Genomic DNA, 15,076 nt, shown 5'->3' with positions numbered 1-15,076 from the left:
TACCTATATCAGATGCATGACTCTCCTCCAAATTTGGGTAACCTTTATATTTGTATTCAGAAGCACGTATGCCTCTTTGTATTTATATAACTATCAATGACAGTTTTAATCAACACAATGTGTGGTATTTATTCCTTTTTCTTTATTTCAGGACATGTCATTCTGGGATGTGGCCATTTATTTCTCTGCAGAGGAGTGGGAATGCCTGGATCCTGCTCAGTGGAATCTGTACAGGGGATGTGATGTTGGAGAATTTCAGCAACCTTGTGTTTCTAGGTGAGGATCACATCTGTGATGAACTCTTCTTTAACTTTCAGCATAAAACTCATGTCCTTTGTGCAGTATCTCATGGGAGCTTGTGCTTCCAACAATGAGATTCCTAGAATTACTTTTGAAGAAAATGAGGGCAGTTATTGTTATACCTTGGAACTGTTTCATTTCTTTTTGTGCTCATAACCTTTTGTTTGTTTGTTTGTTTGTTTTTTGTTGTTCTGTTGCAATGTCCTCCACATCAGTGGTTATGTTAAAAAGTAAGTGACAGGAGCAGGAGCCATCCATGTTGTAGACTGTGCCATACTCTTAAGTTTTAACATATTCTCTTTTAAACAAGTAGGGTGGAACTCAGGACTGCAGACCCCAGAATTCCAATGTGACCATCACAATAACACATGAAGAACTAACTCTCTACAATCTTTTGTATTATCTTCCCATTCCCTATACACACAATCCTGGAGAGGACATGTTATTTCCCAGGAGAACATGCTAACAATGTTGTTACCCCTTTCCATAAACTAGGTCTTGTTTCCTGTAAGCCATACCTGGTCACATTTCTGGAACAAAGACAAGGGCCTTCAGATGTGAAGAGACAAGCGGCAGCTTCCATGCCAACAGGTGTGTAGGAATGAGGGGGGCCAGTGACAGAGTGGGAGGCCAGAGTTCCAGCAAGAAGCCAGGTCTTTCTACATGTGTTGAGATGTGATGTTCTGGTAGAATCATTTTTTAAGCATCTCTCTTTCTGTCTTGGCTGTCAATGAAGGTGTCTGTTAGATGCTTATGATGCTTTGAGTCTCCTAAGCTTTATTCTCTTCCCTTCAGGTCAGCTTGTATTTACTGTCATTTCCAAATGAACTTTACTTACATTTTAGACATTGTCAGGCATTCATTCTCTTCATAAAATATACATAAAACTTCATGTCCTATATCTTGAAATATATTATTTAATGCTGTTATGAACGGTCAGTCTTCTTATGTCACCTAACATTATAACTTTTCCAAAACAAAAGTCTGTATTTAGGCTATATATACACACACACACGTGTTTTCCAAGCATGACTATTATACTTTTTGTTTATCTAGTCATAGAATTTCTATATTTTCAATGAACCCTTTTCATTAGCATAATTCTCTTAAGGGTTTTCTTGAGTGCTGATATTATACCTTTCTTACATGTTTGACTTTGATTAATATTGCTTTGTTTCTATTTTCTATGTTACGATCTTCTTGTTTTAGTGCAAGGATACATGATTTCTACCTAGTATGTTTTTGAACTAGGTTCATTGAATATAGGTGTAGCTTTTTTATGTAGAAATATTTACCTGTGAGTAAATGTCTCCATTTTTGAAAATAAGCATCATAAACACAAAGAGTGTTGCTCTGCTTATATTCATATTTCCAATTTTTATTGACCAGGAACAAAATGCTATACATGTAAAGAATGTGGCAAGGCTTTTGATTGGAACTCACACCTTATTAAACACCAGAGAATTCATTTAGGCGTAAAGCCCTACAAGTGTGAAGAGTGTGGTAAGGCCTTCAGTGCTCCATCGTTGCTTTCTGTACACCGGAGAATTCATACAAAAGAGAAATCTTACAAATGTGAAGAATGTGGCAAAATGTATTACTATTCCTCAAAGCTTAAGGAACATCAAAAAAGTCACTCTCAGGAGAAACCCTACAAGTGTGACGTGTGTGGCAAGGCCTTCAGGTCTTCCTCCCATCTGTCGACTCACTTGGGAATCCATTCTGGAGAGAAACCCTTTAAGTGTGAAGTGTGTGGCAAGGTCTTTAGAACTCCCTGGCAGCTTTCTAGTCACATGAGAGTACATTCCAGAGAGAAACCTTACAAGTGTGAAGAGTGTGGCAAAGGCTTCTCTACTCAGTCATACCTTTCTCAACACAAACTAGCTCACACCGGGGAGAAACCTTACAAGTGTGGAGAATGTGGAAAACTTTTCTATTGTACTAAAAACCTTAAGGAGCATCAAAGAATCCATTCTGGAGAGAAACCCTACAAATGTAAAGAATGTGGCAAAGACTTCAGAACTTACACAGCACGTTCTAAACACCAGAGAATTCACACTGGAGAGAAACGTTACAAGTGCGGAGAATGTGGCAAGGCCTTCCACCAGTCTTCTGGTCTTAAACAACACCAAAGGATTCATCTGTGAAAGAAAGCACACAGTCGTTTGCACTAAGAACTTTTGAAACACCTGATAATTCATGCTGGAGAGAAATGCCGCTAGTGTGAAAAATGTTGCCAACTTTAATAAGCTTTGTAATATTTCTCAACACAAGGTGGTTTAAAGTTCAGTGAAGTAATACAAATGTTAAAATGTTCATAAAATGTTTTATACTTCTTCAGACCCTAAAAGATATCAAAAAATTTATTCTGACTAGAAGCCTTACATGTTTGAGCAATGTGGTCAAGCCTTTGGAAGCATCCAGACCTTACCCAACATGAAAGGATCAGTAATGCAAGATAGCTGTACACATGTGAGGGATGTGGTGAAGAGCTTTTCCAGTTAATCAATGCTTTCTGACCAGAATTTGTCCTGCAGAGAAGCAGCACAATCATGGAGGGGGTGACAGTGCTTTTAAAGGATGCTTATATCTTAAAGGATGCTTATATCTTAAACAAAAGGAAACCACACACACTGAGCACCAGCCTTCCAAATGCAAAGGATATTGAAAAGCCTTCCTAGCTCTTCCTGAATGTCAAGGAAGTCACACACAAGACATTCTCTGTAAATGTATAAAATATGGCCATGTGTTTAGCTGCTTTTTATTCTTCTGTAAGAGTCATAGGGTTCATGGTGGTGAAGAGCACTATAAGTGCTAAGATTGTGGCAGTCCCTTTACCTGACTTTCATACCCAAAGTGTCCCCAGAGACATTATACTACAGGGAAACTCTACACCCTCAAATGATGTGGAAACAACCTAATTTTTTTCATCATCATCAGCTCCAAAGAATATGCATTGATAAGAAGCTCTGCAATGAAGATGTCCTATTTGTTTCTGCTCTCAGCTTCACACAGCCAAGCAATATGTGATAGAGTCTCAATCTGGATCTGATTGGCTATGACCATGTCTATAATAGGAGTATTTTCACAAATGTTCGTTGATATATGAGAATCCAGACCAATTAGGATGATGTCAGTGCACCTTGGATGTGCCACACCTAAGCAGGTGGTCCTGATTGTAGAAAAATGTTGGTTAAGCTGAAGTCAAAGAGCATAAACCAGAAAGTAGATTCCCTCTCTAGTTCCTACATCACTTGCTGCCTTAGATTTCTGCTGTGCTCTCCTGCCCTGGCTTCCATGGATGAAGTTCAGTCAGTGAACTGAAAAAACATCTCTTCTCCCCTAAGTAGTCTTGACTGTGATGTTTATCACACCAAGAGAAATCAAACTGAGTCGTTAGGGAATGAGGAGCAGTGTTCCACTCTTCTTTATATTCTAGATATCCTCAGAGCATGTCTCCTGGAAAACAATGTTCTAGTAAATGATGAGTGAATTCATATGAAATAGAGATCTTCTATGTATGACTCTGACAGAAACTTTGTCCAACATGTAAGCCTCATAGAGCAAATTAGAGCAGAAAGCATCATGTAAAGTCAAATTGTGTGGCAAAGTCTTGTCATCCCTCAGTAATGGGTATAAGGGAATTAATGAAGTGGAATGTTGAAAAATATTAGGTACTGCTCAGAATTAATGTAACATTGTTTAATGGGGTGGAAAGAATCAAGTCATAGATATCACAGTCATTCAGACCACTCAAGTTTGAGGATATCAACTTGTTACGAAACCAAATTATTGCATGTCCCAAGATACTGGAGATGCCTGGTGTCAGAAGGAAGGAAGTACAGGACCTGCTAAGGAAAACTGCAAGAAATGACTGGTGTGTGCCTAGGAGAGACACTATGTATGTTTCAGGTGAAGCTGGAAAGGTGGGGGTCACCCAAGTCAACACCAGTGCAGCAGAAGTCCTAGATGTCAAGACTCAGTCATCAGACCGGGTGTTTGCCTCCTGGATTTTGGTCTGATCCTTCCTTGCTATGCTTTGATTATTCTGTTTTAGAGTGGGAGTGTTTGTTCTGTGTCAGTGTGTGGTGGAAGTATGCTAGTTGTTTTTATGTTGTAGAACCTCACTTAAGACATTGCCTGGAGTCTCAGATGAGATGCGGGCTGAGGTCTTTTAAACTCTTGAAATTGTTAAGTACTTTGTGGGTCTGTCTAGTTGGATCCTGTTTTACTCATGAGATGAATGTAAGGTTGGGAGAAGGGAGAGAATGTTATGATGTAGAGCTTTGTGGTTGCAGCTAACATGATGGCCTTGGGAAAAAGATTGATTGCCACAAGACCCACAAGTACTCTCATAATAGAAAGAATGATTACCTCTGAAGGCTGTCCTATGACCTCCATTCATGGGTACACACACACACACACACACACACACACACACACACACACACGCACACACACACACACCAAAATAAACTTAAAGTATATTTTTTAAATTGTGTTTGTGTTTCCTGTAGACAAGGGATGGAGAAGAAATGATTAAGTGTTAATTGTTAACACAATAAGATGTACAATCACATGAGAAGCAAGTTTCTGCACATTCCTTTGTATTCCGGACTAATGTCTTCAGGGCTGAGATCGGAACCAGCCAAACAGCCCCAGGTCTGACCCTGAGTGGGGATGTGTGGATGCGGGAAAATTAACAACCCAAAGGCATTAAAGACAGAGACATTGGTCATTACAGGAGGTCTCCCAGTAAATACCGAAGGCCATGGTTTATTGAAGCATCATCTTAAGTAACCATCCAAAGTGAGGGTAATGGAAGAAGATATCCATTACCATATAAAAAAGGTTGATAGCAAATATTTCCTTTAATACTAGAGGAACTCCTTAGTATCATGTACTGATGCCCTCAGGTACTCCACACCAGTAAGTCTCACTAGCCCTCAGGGTGGGTGTAGTCTTGCCCTGGCCCACGTCTTTTGTTTTTCAGAATAGGAGCCATACCCCACTGAGCCCAGGCCATCCGTGGCTGGGTGGAACATATTTCCAAAATATCATGAAGGCCCTGACACCTTTGCAGAAGTTATTTTCATTAGTTTACTAGAGGTCTAAAGACCTATAGACTATGGGTGGAAGCAGCTGTTGGTTGAGATCCTGCATGGCATAAGAAGGAAGTGCCCTGAAATCAATAATTCCTCCATCTCCTTCTGCTTCCTGACTGTGGGTGAAACATGACCAGCTGCTTTAAGCTCCTCTTGTCTTAACTTTCTCAGTGTGGCAGAGAGTGTCCTTGAACCATGGTCCAATAAACCCTTTGTAAGGTGCTCTGAGAGCACATTTTGTCACTGCAATAGGAACACTTACTAAAGTTGCATGCCAAATGACAGGATCAACATTTTATACATATACATCAGAGTATTTTCCCCTTCCCATTATTGTCATGGCCTCATTCTAACAGACTTGTCAATCAAATATCCAGAGGGATGCTCTGCTTGTTGAATAGTTCCTCTAAGCTGAGAGGGGTGTTCTGTATCACTGAGTTGAACACAATGCTTGGCGTAAAGAACTGAATATGACACAGAGCTTCCTACAGTTTCTGCTCAGAAACAGCTTCCCTAAGAACCAATGTCTATCATGGAAGCATCTGTGTTCCTTGTGACAGGGTTTGTATCATTGTCTAAGCATGAGCTGTACAGGAAAAATTCTTTCCAAGGAAGACATGGGCATTCTTAGTACACCATGGTTCCAGTGTAGTTCTTCGCTTCAGTGATCTCATTTGCTAGTCCTAAAAAACACATTTCTAATAACTGTGCATTTGAGGAATAATCATCTCTGTGTGCTACCTCAAAAAAGGGAGGAAAGGTCAAGGCAGATACCATTGATGTTCAAGACAGTGTCAAATATGAACAGTGTCAGGATCAGAGGAGAGGGGAAATTCAATAAGGAATGTCAAATGTAACGCAGAGGGAAAGCCTGCAATGCACGATGGACCAGGAGTCAGAGCACACTCCAGTGTGATCCCAGGAGTCAGAGAACACTCCAGTGTGATCCCAGGAGTCAGAGCACACTCCAGTGTGGTCCCAGGAGCTGGGTCCTTCCCTGGGGGAGGTGCAGAGAAGGAGAGCTGTGCTCAGAGAACACCTGGTGCTGACTGTTTGTCTGAGTCGTGAAAACTTAGGGAGAAGTGTGTGAGGGGTTGTGGTAGAGCAGACACTGGATTAATATTTATTACACAGATTAATAGAAAGTGTGGGAAAGGAATTGACAGACAGATGGAAAGATCTGAGATTGATCTGGAATTTCATTGCAAGTAAATGTCAGGGATCTGCAGTTTCCACTTTGTTCAATGATTTTAAGCATCTGTGTGACCCTGACTCATGCCCTTTACTGTATGGATTCCAGCTTGTATATCAACCCTATTCCAGATGTAGGAATGCATGGCTCACACTGTGTGTCAGCAAAGAGGACAAGGATCATTTTTATTACTGGATATATTAAACCAAAAGCTGCCTTCATTATAGCCAAGAGCTTTACCCTGAGCTGGCCCACTGTGTGTCCTCTACACTGTGTTTTGATAGAACACATCTATAAGTTGTCTTTGATAGCCTTGTCTTCTGATTCTTCTGTCTTAAGCTCCTGGGACACTGGATGACAGGCAGGGTCACCAAGGGCGGCTTCAAAAAGCATCTTGAAGACATGATGCCCAGTCCTACTTCCTTATTTTAAGTAAAACAGATGAATCTGAGTTTTCATGCGGTAGTTAAGATCCCCTAATAAGGAGACCTGAGCTTCAACATCAGAACCTTTTAGCGGAAATACCTAGGAAACGCTGGAAACATTACTGTGAAAGGCTGGGCTCACAGGCTAATACCTGTTGCTGAGATCACAGCATTGAAACACACGGGATTGCCCTGCTCCTGTCCGGTTCTCAAGCCAGGTTCCTCCCAACAAATCACGTTGGGAGGATTCCCGGAAATCCTTTACGCTGACTTATGGGAAATGTAGTTCCTCATACGATGACATCACAAGAATGGGCTTTGGATACCGGAAGAACTTGCATGTTCAGACTTCAAACTTCGCTTCTCCCCGAAGTTAGGCGCCTGTCCTGCTCAGCACTGGGCTTGGATCTCTGACATGGAGGTTGGTGCAGGGTGCAGCGCCGTCCTGCAGATCTGATGGATTGTGCAAGGTGTCGGGTCCGGCGTGGAGGGAGCTGACTTGGGCTGGTTGGGAGGCAGGAGAAGCTGACCTGGGGGTGTGGCTGTGCTGACCTAGGCTGGGCCACTGCACCTGGGTGCAGGTTTGACAGAGGAGAGGGGAACATGCCAAAGCCACGTGCTGTGGGTGTCCAGTCTCTTAGGACGCCCTGCTGCCCGAGTCCACCTGAGCTTCTGGTGACCTAGGAGCTGAAGGGAGCTCACTTTCCTACTTCATTGGGGAAGCATGGCAGTAGTCAGATTTCTCAGGACTTCTAGGAAGAGTGGACACCTAGCCCCACCTACACTTCATAGGACACCTAGACCCTCCCATACTTTAGGAAGCTCACAGAAGTTCCTCAAGTTCTTAGTTTGCAGGGACGGAGTGCCATGAGGGCAGTTGCTGTCTAGGATGTTAGTTTCTTTTCCTTTGGAATTAATTGCTAGATTTATAGATGCCTGCGGTGGAATAGGAATAACTTATATAGACTCCTGTGGCCAGAATCACCACATTGCACTCCCATATGACACAGAATAATCTTGTAGTTAGTATGAAGCTGTCTTTGCAGAATCCACACAATTGCGGGCTTCACGCTGCGGAGTGAAAACTGTAAGAGAGCAATATTGCATCCGTTCCTTTTGAGACTGTGATGTCAGAAATTTGTGCTCCTTTTCTGACGTGAGAGAGGACTTGGTGTGATAGGATAAGTGGACCTCATGATTGACAGGAGGAGGCTTGACTATCTCTGAAAGGGAGAGGTGTAGGCAGACATTTCTCTCCCACCAGCCAGTTCCTAAAAAATTACTCAGAGGCTTTATATTAATTATGCATGCTCAGCCCATAGCAGGCTTATTATTAACTGGCTCTTACATTTTAATTTAACCCATATTCTGTATTTGCTCTCTGCCACATGGTGGTACCTTTATTAACATGGAACATTAATTTCCTGCTCTCTCTGTGTCTGCTTGCAGACTCCTCAGACTCTGCCCTTGTCCTTCAGATCATCCTTAGTTTGGTTGTCCTACCTATGTCCTGTGTGACCACTGGCCAATCAGAGTTGTATACCAACTCGAGTGGCGTATAAGAGGGTTATTCCACAGCAGAGGGGAGAAATGGCCCAGGTGATCTAGTAGGTTCTGTACACTGTCCTCTTGTCACATGCCTTCCTTCTATCCCTTCATTTTAGCAGTAGTGTCCATAAATGAAAACTCTTAAATGTGTTTCTCCCGGAGCCAGAAAGATGGATTTTGTTTTTTGATCCATTCATCTGTCCTATGACTTTTACATGGGGAATGGAGGGCATTGGTTGTTCTGACGTGTGATATATGAGCTGTCACTGGCCTGCTGACTTTTGGTGGTGCTGTTTGTGTTCTCAGTGTCCCTTTCTGTGTTAGTAATTTTGGCTTCTTCTATGTACGGTTTGTTTGCTATGTACATCCTTCTCTGTAGTGATATATTGTTTATTATTTATTAAAGCTTGCCTGGGGATTCAGAAAGCAAAGTCAGCCTCATGCTCTAGAGATTAGGCAGTGGGGATACACATTATATCCCAGCAGCCAGAAACTAAGAGGTGATGATACACACCTTTAATACTAGGATTTAGGATTAAGAGGTAGATGAATCTCTGTGAGTCCAAGGCCACCTAGATCTACACAAGAGTGAATCACTCTTAAAGAGAATTATAGCTCACACCTTTAATCCCATCATTAGGGAAGTATATAAGACAGAAGCAAGGTCTCAGAGAGGCATTCCTTCTCCAGCCACAGTGAGGAGAGGCAGCAATTTGAGACTTGTTGAGATGTCGTGGAAACAGGGTCAGCCTGAGGTAGAGAGGTAGTAGTCGGTGCTTTGCTTCCCTGAGCTGCAGCTTGACCCCCCGATTTCAGTCTCTGCATCCCTTTATTTTCCGTGTTACACTTCTCTCCAGTCTAAGGTACCTTGCTTCCTGTATTTTCTTTAGGTTCGGAGGGCATAATTATTAATGCTTTTTTATATTATCTTTGTCCTTCAGCTATGGCAGATCATTTTGCCATGTGTAGTAGCTTAGGTTGGGTGTCATGCTCTTTTAAGACTTGGGACCTTCTGGGTTCCAGAGTTTGCACTGAGGAATCAGATCTGATCTCTATGCAGCTGTCATTTTGCTTGCAGCTCTCAGTATGCCGTAAGGAGTTTCTTTCTGCTCTTGTCGTGCATGGTCTGTGTGCTTCTTGTAATTTTATGGGGATGATTTCTTTTATGATCTTGTTGAAGACCTTGTCTATGCCTAGGGTTTCTTCCCAACTATGTCTATATTTTGCAGGTTTGGTCTTCTCATATTGCTTATCTCTCCTGCATTTCCTTTTGTGGGTTTATTAATTTTTCATATTCTTAACTTATTTTGTGTAGATCAGCTACTTTATATCTAAGTCTGGATGCATTTGTTCTGCTTGATTCATTTAATTGTAAGCTTTTGTGGTTGGATTGTTGGCTTTTCAATTCCATCTTCATTTCAGCTAAAGCCCTCATCATTCTCTCTCTTTATTGAATTTCAGTCTCAACTCCTGGATTGTCTTTGTCATTTCCATCATTCTTGTGGTTATTTCTTCTTGTTATTGTTGTTGTAATTTAAGAAAAACAGTGCTTGAGAAAAAGATGCCATGAGGCAGGGTTCAAACATAGGGTTATTTTTTTAATTAGGGAGAGAGACCATAAAAAGGGGAGACTGGCCTCCTGAGACAGGAGCAGAAGAAGAGAGGAACAGAGGGAGAGAAAAGAGAGGAGAGAGGGAGAGAGAGAGAGAGAGAGAGAGAGAGAGAGAGAGAGAGAGAGAGAGAGAGAGAGAGAGAGAGAGAGAGAGAGAGAGAGAACCAGAGTAGAGAGAGGGAAAAAAGAAAGACAGAAGGATGGGTGTTTGGCAGGGCCCTTTTAAAAGGAAACATAGTGAATATGCACAGGTTGTGCTCTTAGTGGCTGCAGCTGAGGGCATATCCTGTCAGAATCCCAAGGACAGGCCAGTAGAGATGCCTGAATACTAAAAATTGTAGGGCATCATTAAGCCACTTATTCTCCTTAAGTTCATTATCTTGAATGATGGAGAGAGTGTTTGTTTGTTTAAATGAGGGAGGAGTTTATAAAGCCCAGGGTGTGTTGAAATCCAAGGTAGATGAGGCTGGCCACATATGCCTTGTATCCCTACCTACCCTTTCCACAAACTCAGATTGCACACGTGTCATGATACTGGCTTTCTTGTTTCTTTTTTTATTCTTTGTGTTGTGTTCAATAAATCTTTTACAATCCCTTTGGTACTGTTTAGTACATTGATTGACTGGTTTCTAGATTGACTGACTGACAGACTGTGTGCCTGTGTTCATATGTAAATTCACATGCCATGCCACGCACATAGAGATCACAGTTTCTTTCCTTGCACTGCCTGAGTGTACAGGATCCACTTCAGGTCATCAGGTTTTGCTGAAGGCTCTTTTTGTGTCAAGCTAACCTGCAGACCTTTAGTGTTCTTTCATGTCTTTTTCATGCTCTTGTAATTTTTGTCAGCTTTTGTGTTTGTCAAGGCCCTCTTACGCCTTAGCATGTGTGATGTTGCTTGTTTATTTCTTTCCATCACGGTGGTATTTCACCCTTGAGATTTTGATGGTATATTTCTTTTTTTTTTTTTTTTTTTTGGTTTTTTGAGACAGAGTTTCTCTGTAGCTTTGGAGGCTGTCCTGGAACTCACTTTGTAGACCAGGCTGGCCCCGAACTCACAGAGATCCGCCTGCCTCTGCCTCACGAGTGCTGGGATTAAAGGCGTGCGCCACCAACGCCCGGCTGATGGTATATTTCTTAAATTCTTTATTGCATATGTGGTGATATTTAGTTTGTGATCTAACAAATAAAGATTGCCTCAAGATCAGAGTGTAGAATTAAGCCACTAGGGGCCAAGAAGTGGTGGCACATACCTTTAATACCAGTACTTGGAGGTCACTGCCTTTAATTTCATTTGTTGGGAGGAGGAAGCAGGAAGGCCACCCTGGGCTACATGAGATTAAATGAGTATAAAAGAGAAACAGAGTCAGGTTATGGGAGCTCACATCTTTAATCCCAGCATTAAAGAGGTGTGTAACGTATATATTTTTTTATCAGCCTGGTTCCAGAGCAGTAACAGTCCCAAATGAACATACAGGACACTATATCATTTATGAAGCTGTTGGCCATTTGTTTGTTTTTTTATTGGCTAGCTCTGACTTAATTATTAACCCATAACTGTTAATCTGAGCATTTTCATGTGGTCTTCTCTTACCAGAGAAAAGGGTCTGGACCTTTTACTATTTTCTTGTCCTGCATCGTGACTGACTGTGTATTAGATTTTTAGAATTATTTTTGACTCCTAGTCCCACCTATCTTGCTTCTCTATTGGCCAATAGTGCTTTGTTACTCAACCGATAAGACAACATATACACAGAAGGACTTCCTCCATCATCTCTTTTTTGTCTAAATTAAAGGAAAGGTTTTAATTTTAACATAGTCAAATTATATATAACAGAACAGTTATCAAACTGAGTTTTATTGACTGAGGATGCAAATTTCATGGAACCACTTTCATAAAGATAAGTTTTATTCAGAGACAAAGCCCAGGATTAGGGTCTGAACAATGCTCAGGATATGGAGTGGGGTGAGATTCAGGTGAAGTCGGAGCCATAGACTCGAGAAGATCTCCAGGTTGTTAGACAGCATTCACTGTAGCTTCCCAGTGAAGAGACATGGGTCATTTCTTCTTAAAGAAAACAACCCTGCATGCTTATCATTTCCGGTTCCTCCAAGGCTTTCTTAAGCCATGCCTCGTGTGTCATTCCCTTTGTCCTTTCACTGGGGCTGCTGAGAGAGTCTTGGGTCAGTGTTAAGTCTCCACAGTGACTAATCTTATTGCTGAATTTCCTAGTCATAAATCTGTTAAAGTACTTGTGATTGCATATTGCCCACAAGTTCTTCATTTATTGTATTGTCCTTTGTTTGCTGAAACTCATGTTGGTGCATTGTCATTTGCATCATTGTGTACATGCAGAAGAAGTCAGACCTATCCCAGAGTTTCTGGAGCAGATCTGTATCTTCATTGTGTTTATCATTCGTGATTGTTCTTGTTGGGGTAAGAAGTGTAGTCTCCCAGACACCCACATCTAAACACTGAACTGAACTCCCGGAACCAGTTGCAGCGAGGGAGGAGTGATGAGCAAAGGGGTTATGACTTTGCGGGTGAAACCCACAGAAACAGCTGACCTGAACAAGGGGGGAGCTCATAGACCCCAGACTGATAGCTGAGAGGCCAGCATGGGACTGATCCAGACCCCCCCTGAAAGTGGGTGTCAGTGAGGAGACCGCAGCATCCTTTGGGGCCTCAGGTAGTAAATCAGCATTTAGCCCTGTCATCCAGATGGACTTTGGAAGCCCATTCTATGTGAAGGGATGCTGTCTCTGCCTGGACACAGTTGAAGCTGGTGGGAGATTAGGGGAGGGAGAGGGAGCTAGGATTGACATGTGAAGCAAACTTGTTTCTAATTTAAATTAAATAAAAATAATAAATAAAAAAGAAGTGTCCTCCCCAGCACTATGGCTCTCTACTGTGAGAATGTACATCCTGTGTGGTGTCTTATGATATGAGCATGGGACAAAATGCATGCTTTGTTTCAAAACTGTATTATTTATATGTTCATGTAGTGTCCATGTCTGAGAGACTGTCTGATCCTCTGGAACTAGAGTTACAGACAGTTGTGAGCAGCCATGTGGCTGCTGGGAATCAAGCCCAGGTCCTTTGGAAGAGCAGCCAGTGCTGTTTACTACTGAGCCATCTCTCCTGCCTCAACAATACTCTTCTGTAGATACATTCACTCCCCCATTTTATGGTTTTTAAAAGTATAACATCTGTGCAAATTTCTAGAACCTTCTGCCATTCAATTTGCTTAATCATGAGTCCTATGCTGCATTATGGAACTACATCAGACTAATTTTAGGGATATTGCTTTCCTGTATCAGAAGGGCTTTCACCTCTCCTCTCACTCTGGGTCACCTTTACATTTATATACAGAAGCACATGTGCTGCTTGGTATTTATGTTTTTACTGGCAGTTTTAGTTAGCATAATGTACAGCACTCATTTTTTTTCTTTTTTTCAGGAAATGCTGTCATTCAGGGATGTGGCCATTGATTTCTCTGCAGAGGAGCATGAATGCCTGGGCCCTGATCAGTGGAATCTGTACAGGGATGTGATGTTGGAGAATTTTAGCCACCTTGTGTTCCTGGGTGGGTTGTTCTTTTTTTTAAAAAATGTTACTACCTTTTAAACCATGACTGTCCTAATCAGGAACTGCAACTACAATGCTATAACCAGCTGTTATGCCATAAGAGGAGCAGCCTGGGGGAAATTCTGTTCCGTTAGGCACTGGACTGTTTCAAAGCTAGGAAGGGAACTTACCTAAATCTTTGCCCCTTTAAAGAACTGAAGATTGAAAGGTTGAGGTGGAATTCTGCTCCTCAGAGAGACCGAGTAGCAAGTAGCTCACCTCCTCTCCTTCTCCTGTCTCTCCAAATGCCCTCTTCTTCTCCTCACCCCTACTTAAAAACCTTCCTTCACCTGGCTTCTCCCTACTACTTCCTGTCAGCTAGTTCCTGACTCAGCGTCCTGAGCACAGATGAATTTTATTTAAATCAGTCACATCTTTGCATCATTAAATAAACATTTCAGAGCAGAAATAAAAGTAACGCACCTTAAAATAATATTCTACAACATGGGTGAGGAACACTTCCATGGTGAACTCTTAACTGTCAGCATCAAACTACCTTTGTGCCATATCTCATGGGAGCTTGTGCTTCCAACAATGAAATTCATGAGGAAAATTTTCAGGGAAATTAAGGAGAGTATTCATACATCTTAGAATGATGTTATTTCTTCGTGTGTGCATAATTTCCCCCTTCCTTTTAGAAGTATCCTTTATATTTGTGTAATGCTATAAAGTGATTGTATGAGTGGGAAACATACAAGTTAAAAAGAATGCCATACTTTTCAGCTTTAATATTTTTCTTTCTAGCTGAGGGAGATGAAGGTCAGGACATGCAAATCCTAAATTCCTCCTAAGCATTCTGCTGTGTCCATCAGGAAACACAGGAAGAACTAATGCTCTACAATCCTTGTTTGTATCTTCTCATTCCTTTTACACACCAACCTAGAGAGGACATGTGATCTTCAGGAGATCACACTAATAATGGTGTTTTCTTTTCCCATAAACAGGTCTTGCTTCCTCTAAGCCTTACCTGGTCACATTTCTGGAGCACAGTCAAGGACCTTCAGATATGAAGAGACAAGCAGCAGCTGCCATGCAAACAGGTGTGTAGGAATGGGGGAACAAGGACAGAGTGGGGAGGCCTGAGATCCAGCAGGAAGCCAGGCTTTGTCCTGCACATTGACTCACAGTGTTCTGATGGAAATCAGTTTTTAAGGTCTCCTTGTGTGCCTTTTTCTGTGAAAAGTGTTGTTATGCATTGATTCTCTTATGCTTTGTTCTTCTCCCATCAGGTCAGCTATGTTTACAGTGGCTGCCTATGTTCTGTAA

General features: G+C 41.8%; 1 protein-coding gene and 1 pseudogene across 1 annotated transcript in view; both read left to right on the top strand.

Annotated features, from left to right (window-relative positions):
- Positions 1-3,804, top strand: part of LOC110343652 — a 58,604-nt pseudogene extending 54,800 nt beyond the window's left edge.
- Positions 3,805-7,241: 3,437 nt separating this feature from the next.
- Positions 7,242-15,076, top strand: part of LOC101828514 (zinc finger protein 728) — a 45,757-nt gene continuing 37,922 nt past the window's right edge. The window contains 3 exon segments of the mRNA XM_021235909.2: positions 7,242-7,443; positions 13,643-13,769; positions 14,755-14,850. Of these exon segments, the coding sequence (XP_021091568.2) occupies positions 7,438-7,443; positions 13,643-13,769; positions 14,755-14,850 (229 nt within the window). The 5' untranslated portion in view covers positions 7,242-7,437.

The sequence above is a fragment of the Mesocricetus auratus genome, unplaced genomic scaffold (genome assembly GCF_017639785.1).
Source record: "Mesocricetus auratus isolate SY011 unplaced genomic scaffold, BCM_Maur_2.0 Super-Scaffold_100015, whole genome shotgun sequence".
Lineage (NCBI taxonomy): Eukaryota > Metazoa > Chordata > Mammalia > Rodentia > Cricetidae > Mesocricetus > Mesocricetus auratus.
This window is presented reverse-complemented; position numbering and strand designations above follow the sequence as displayed.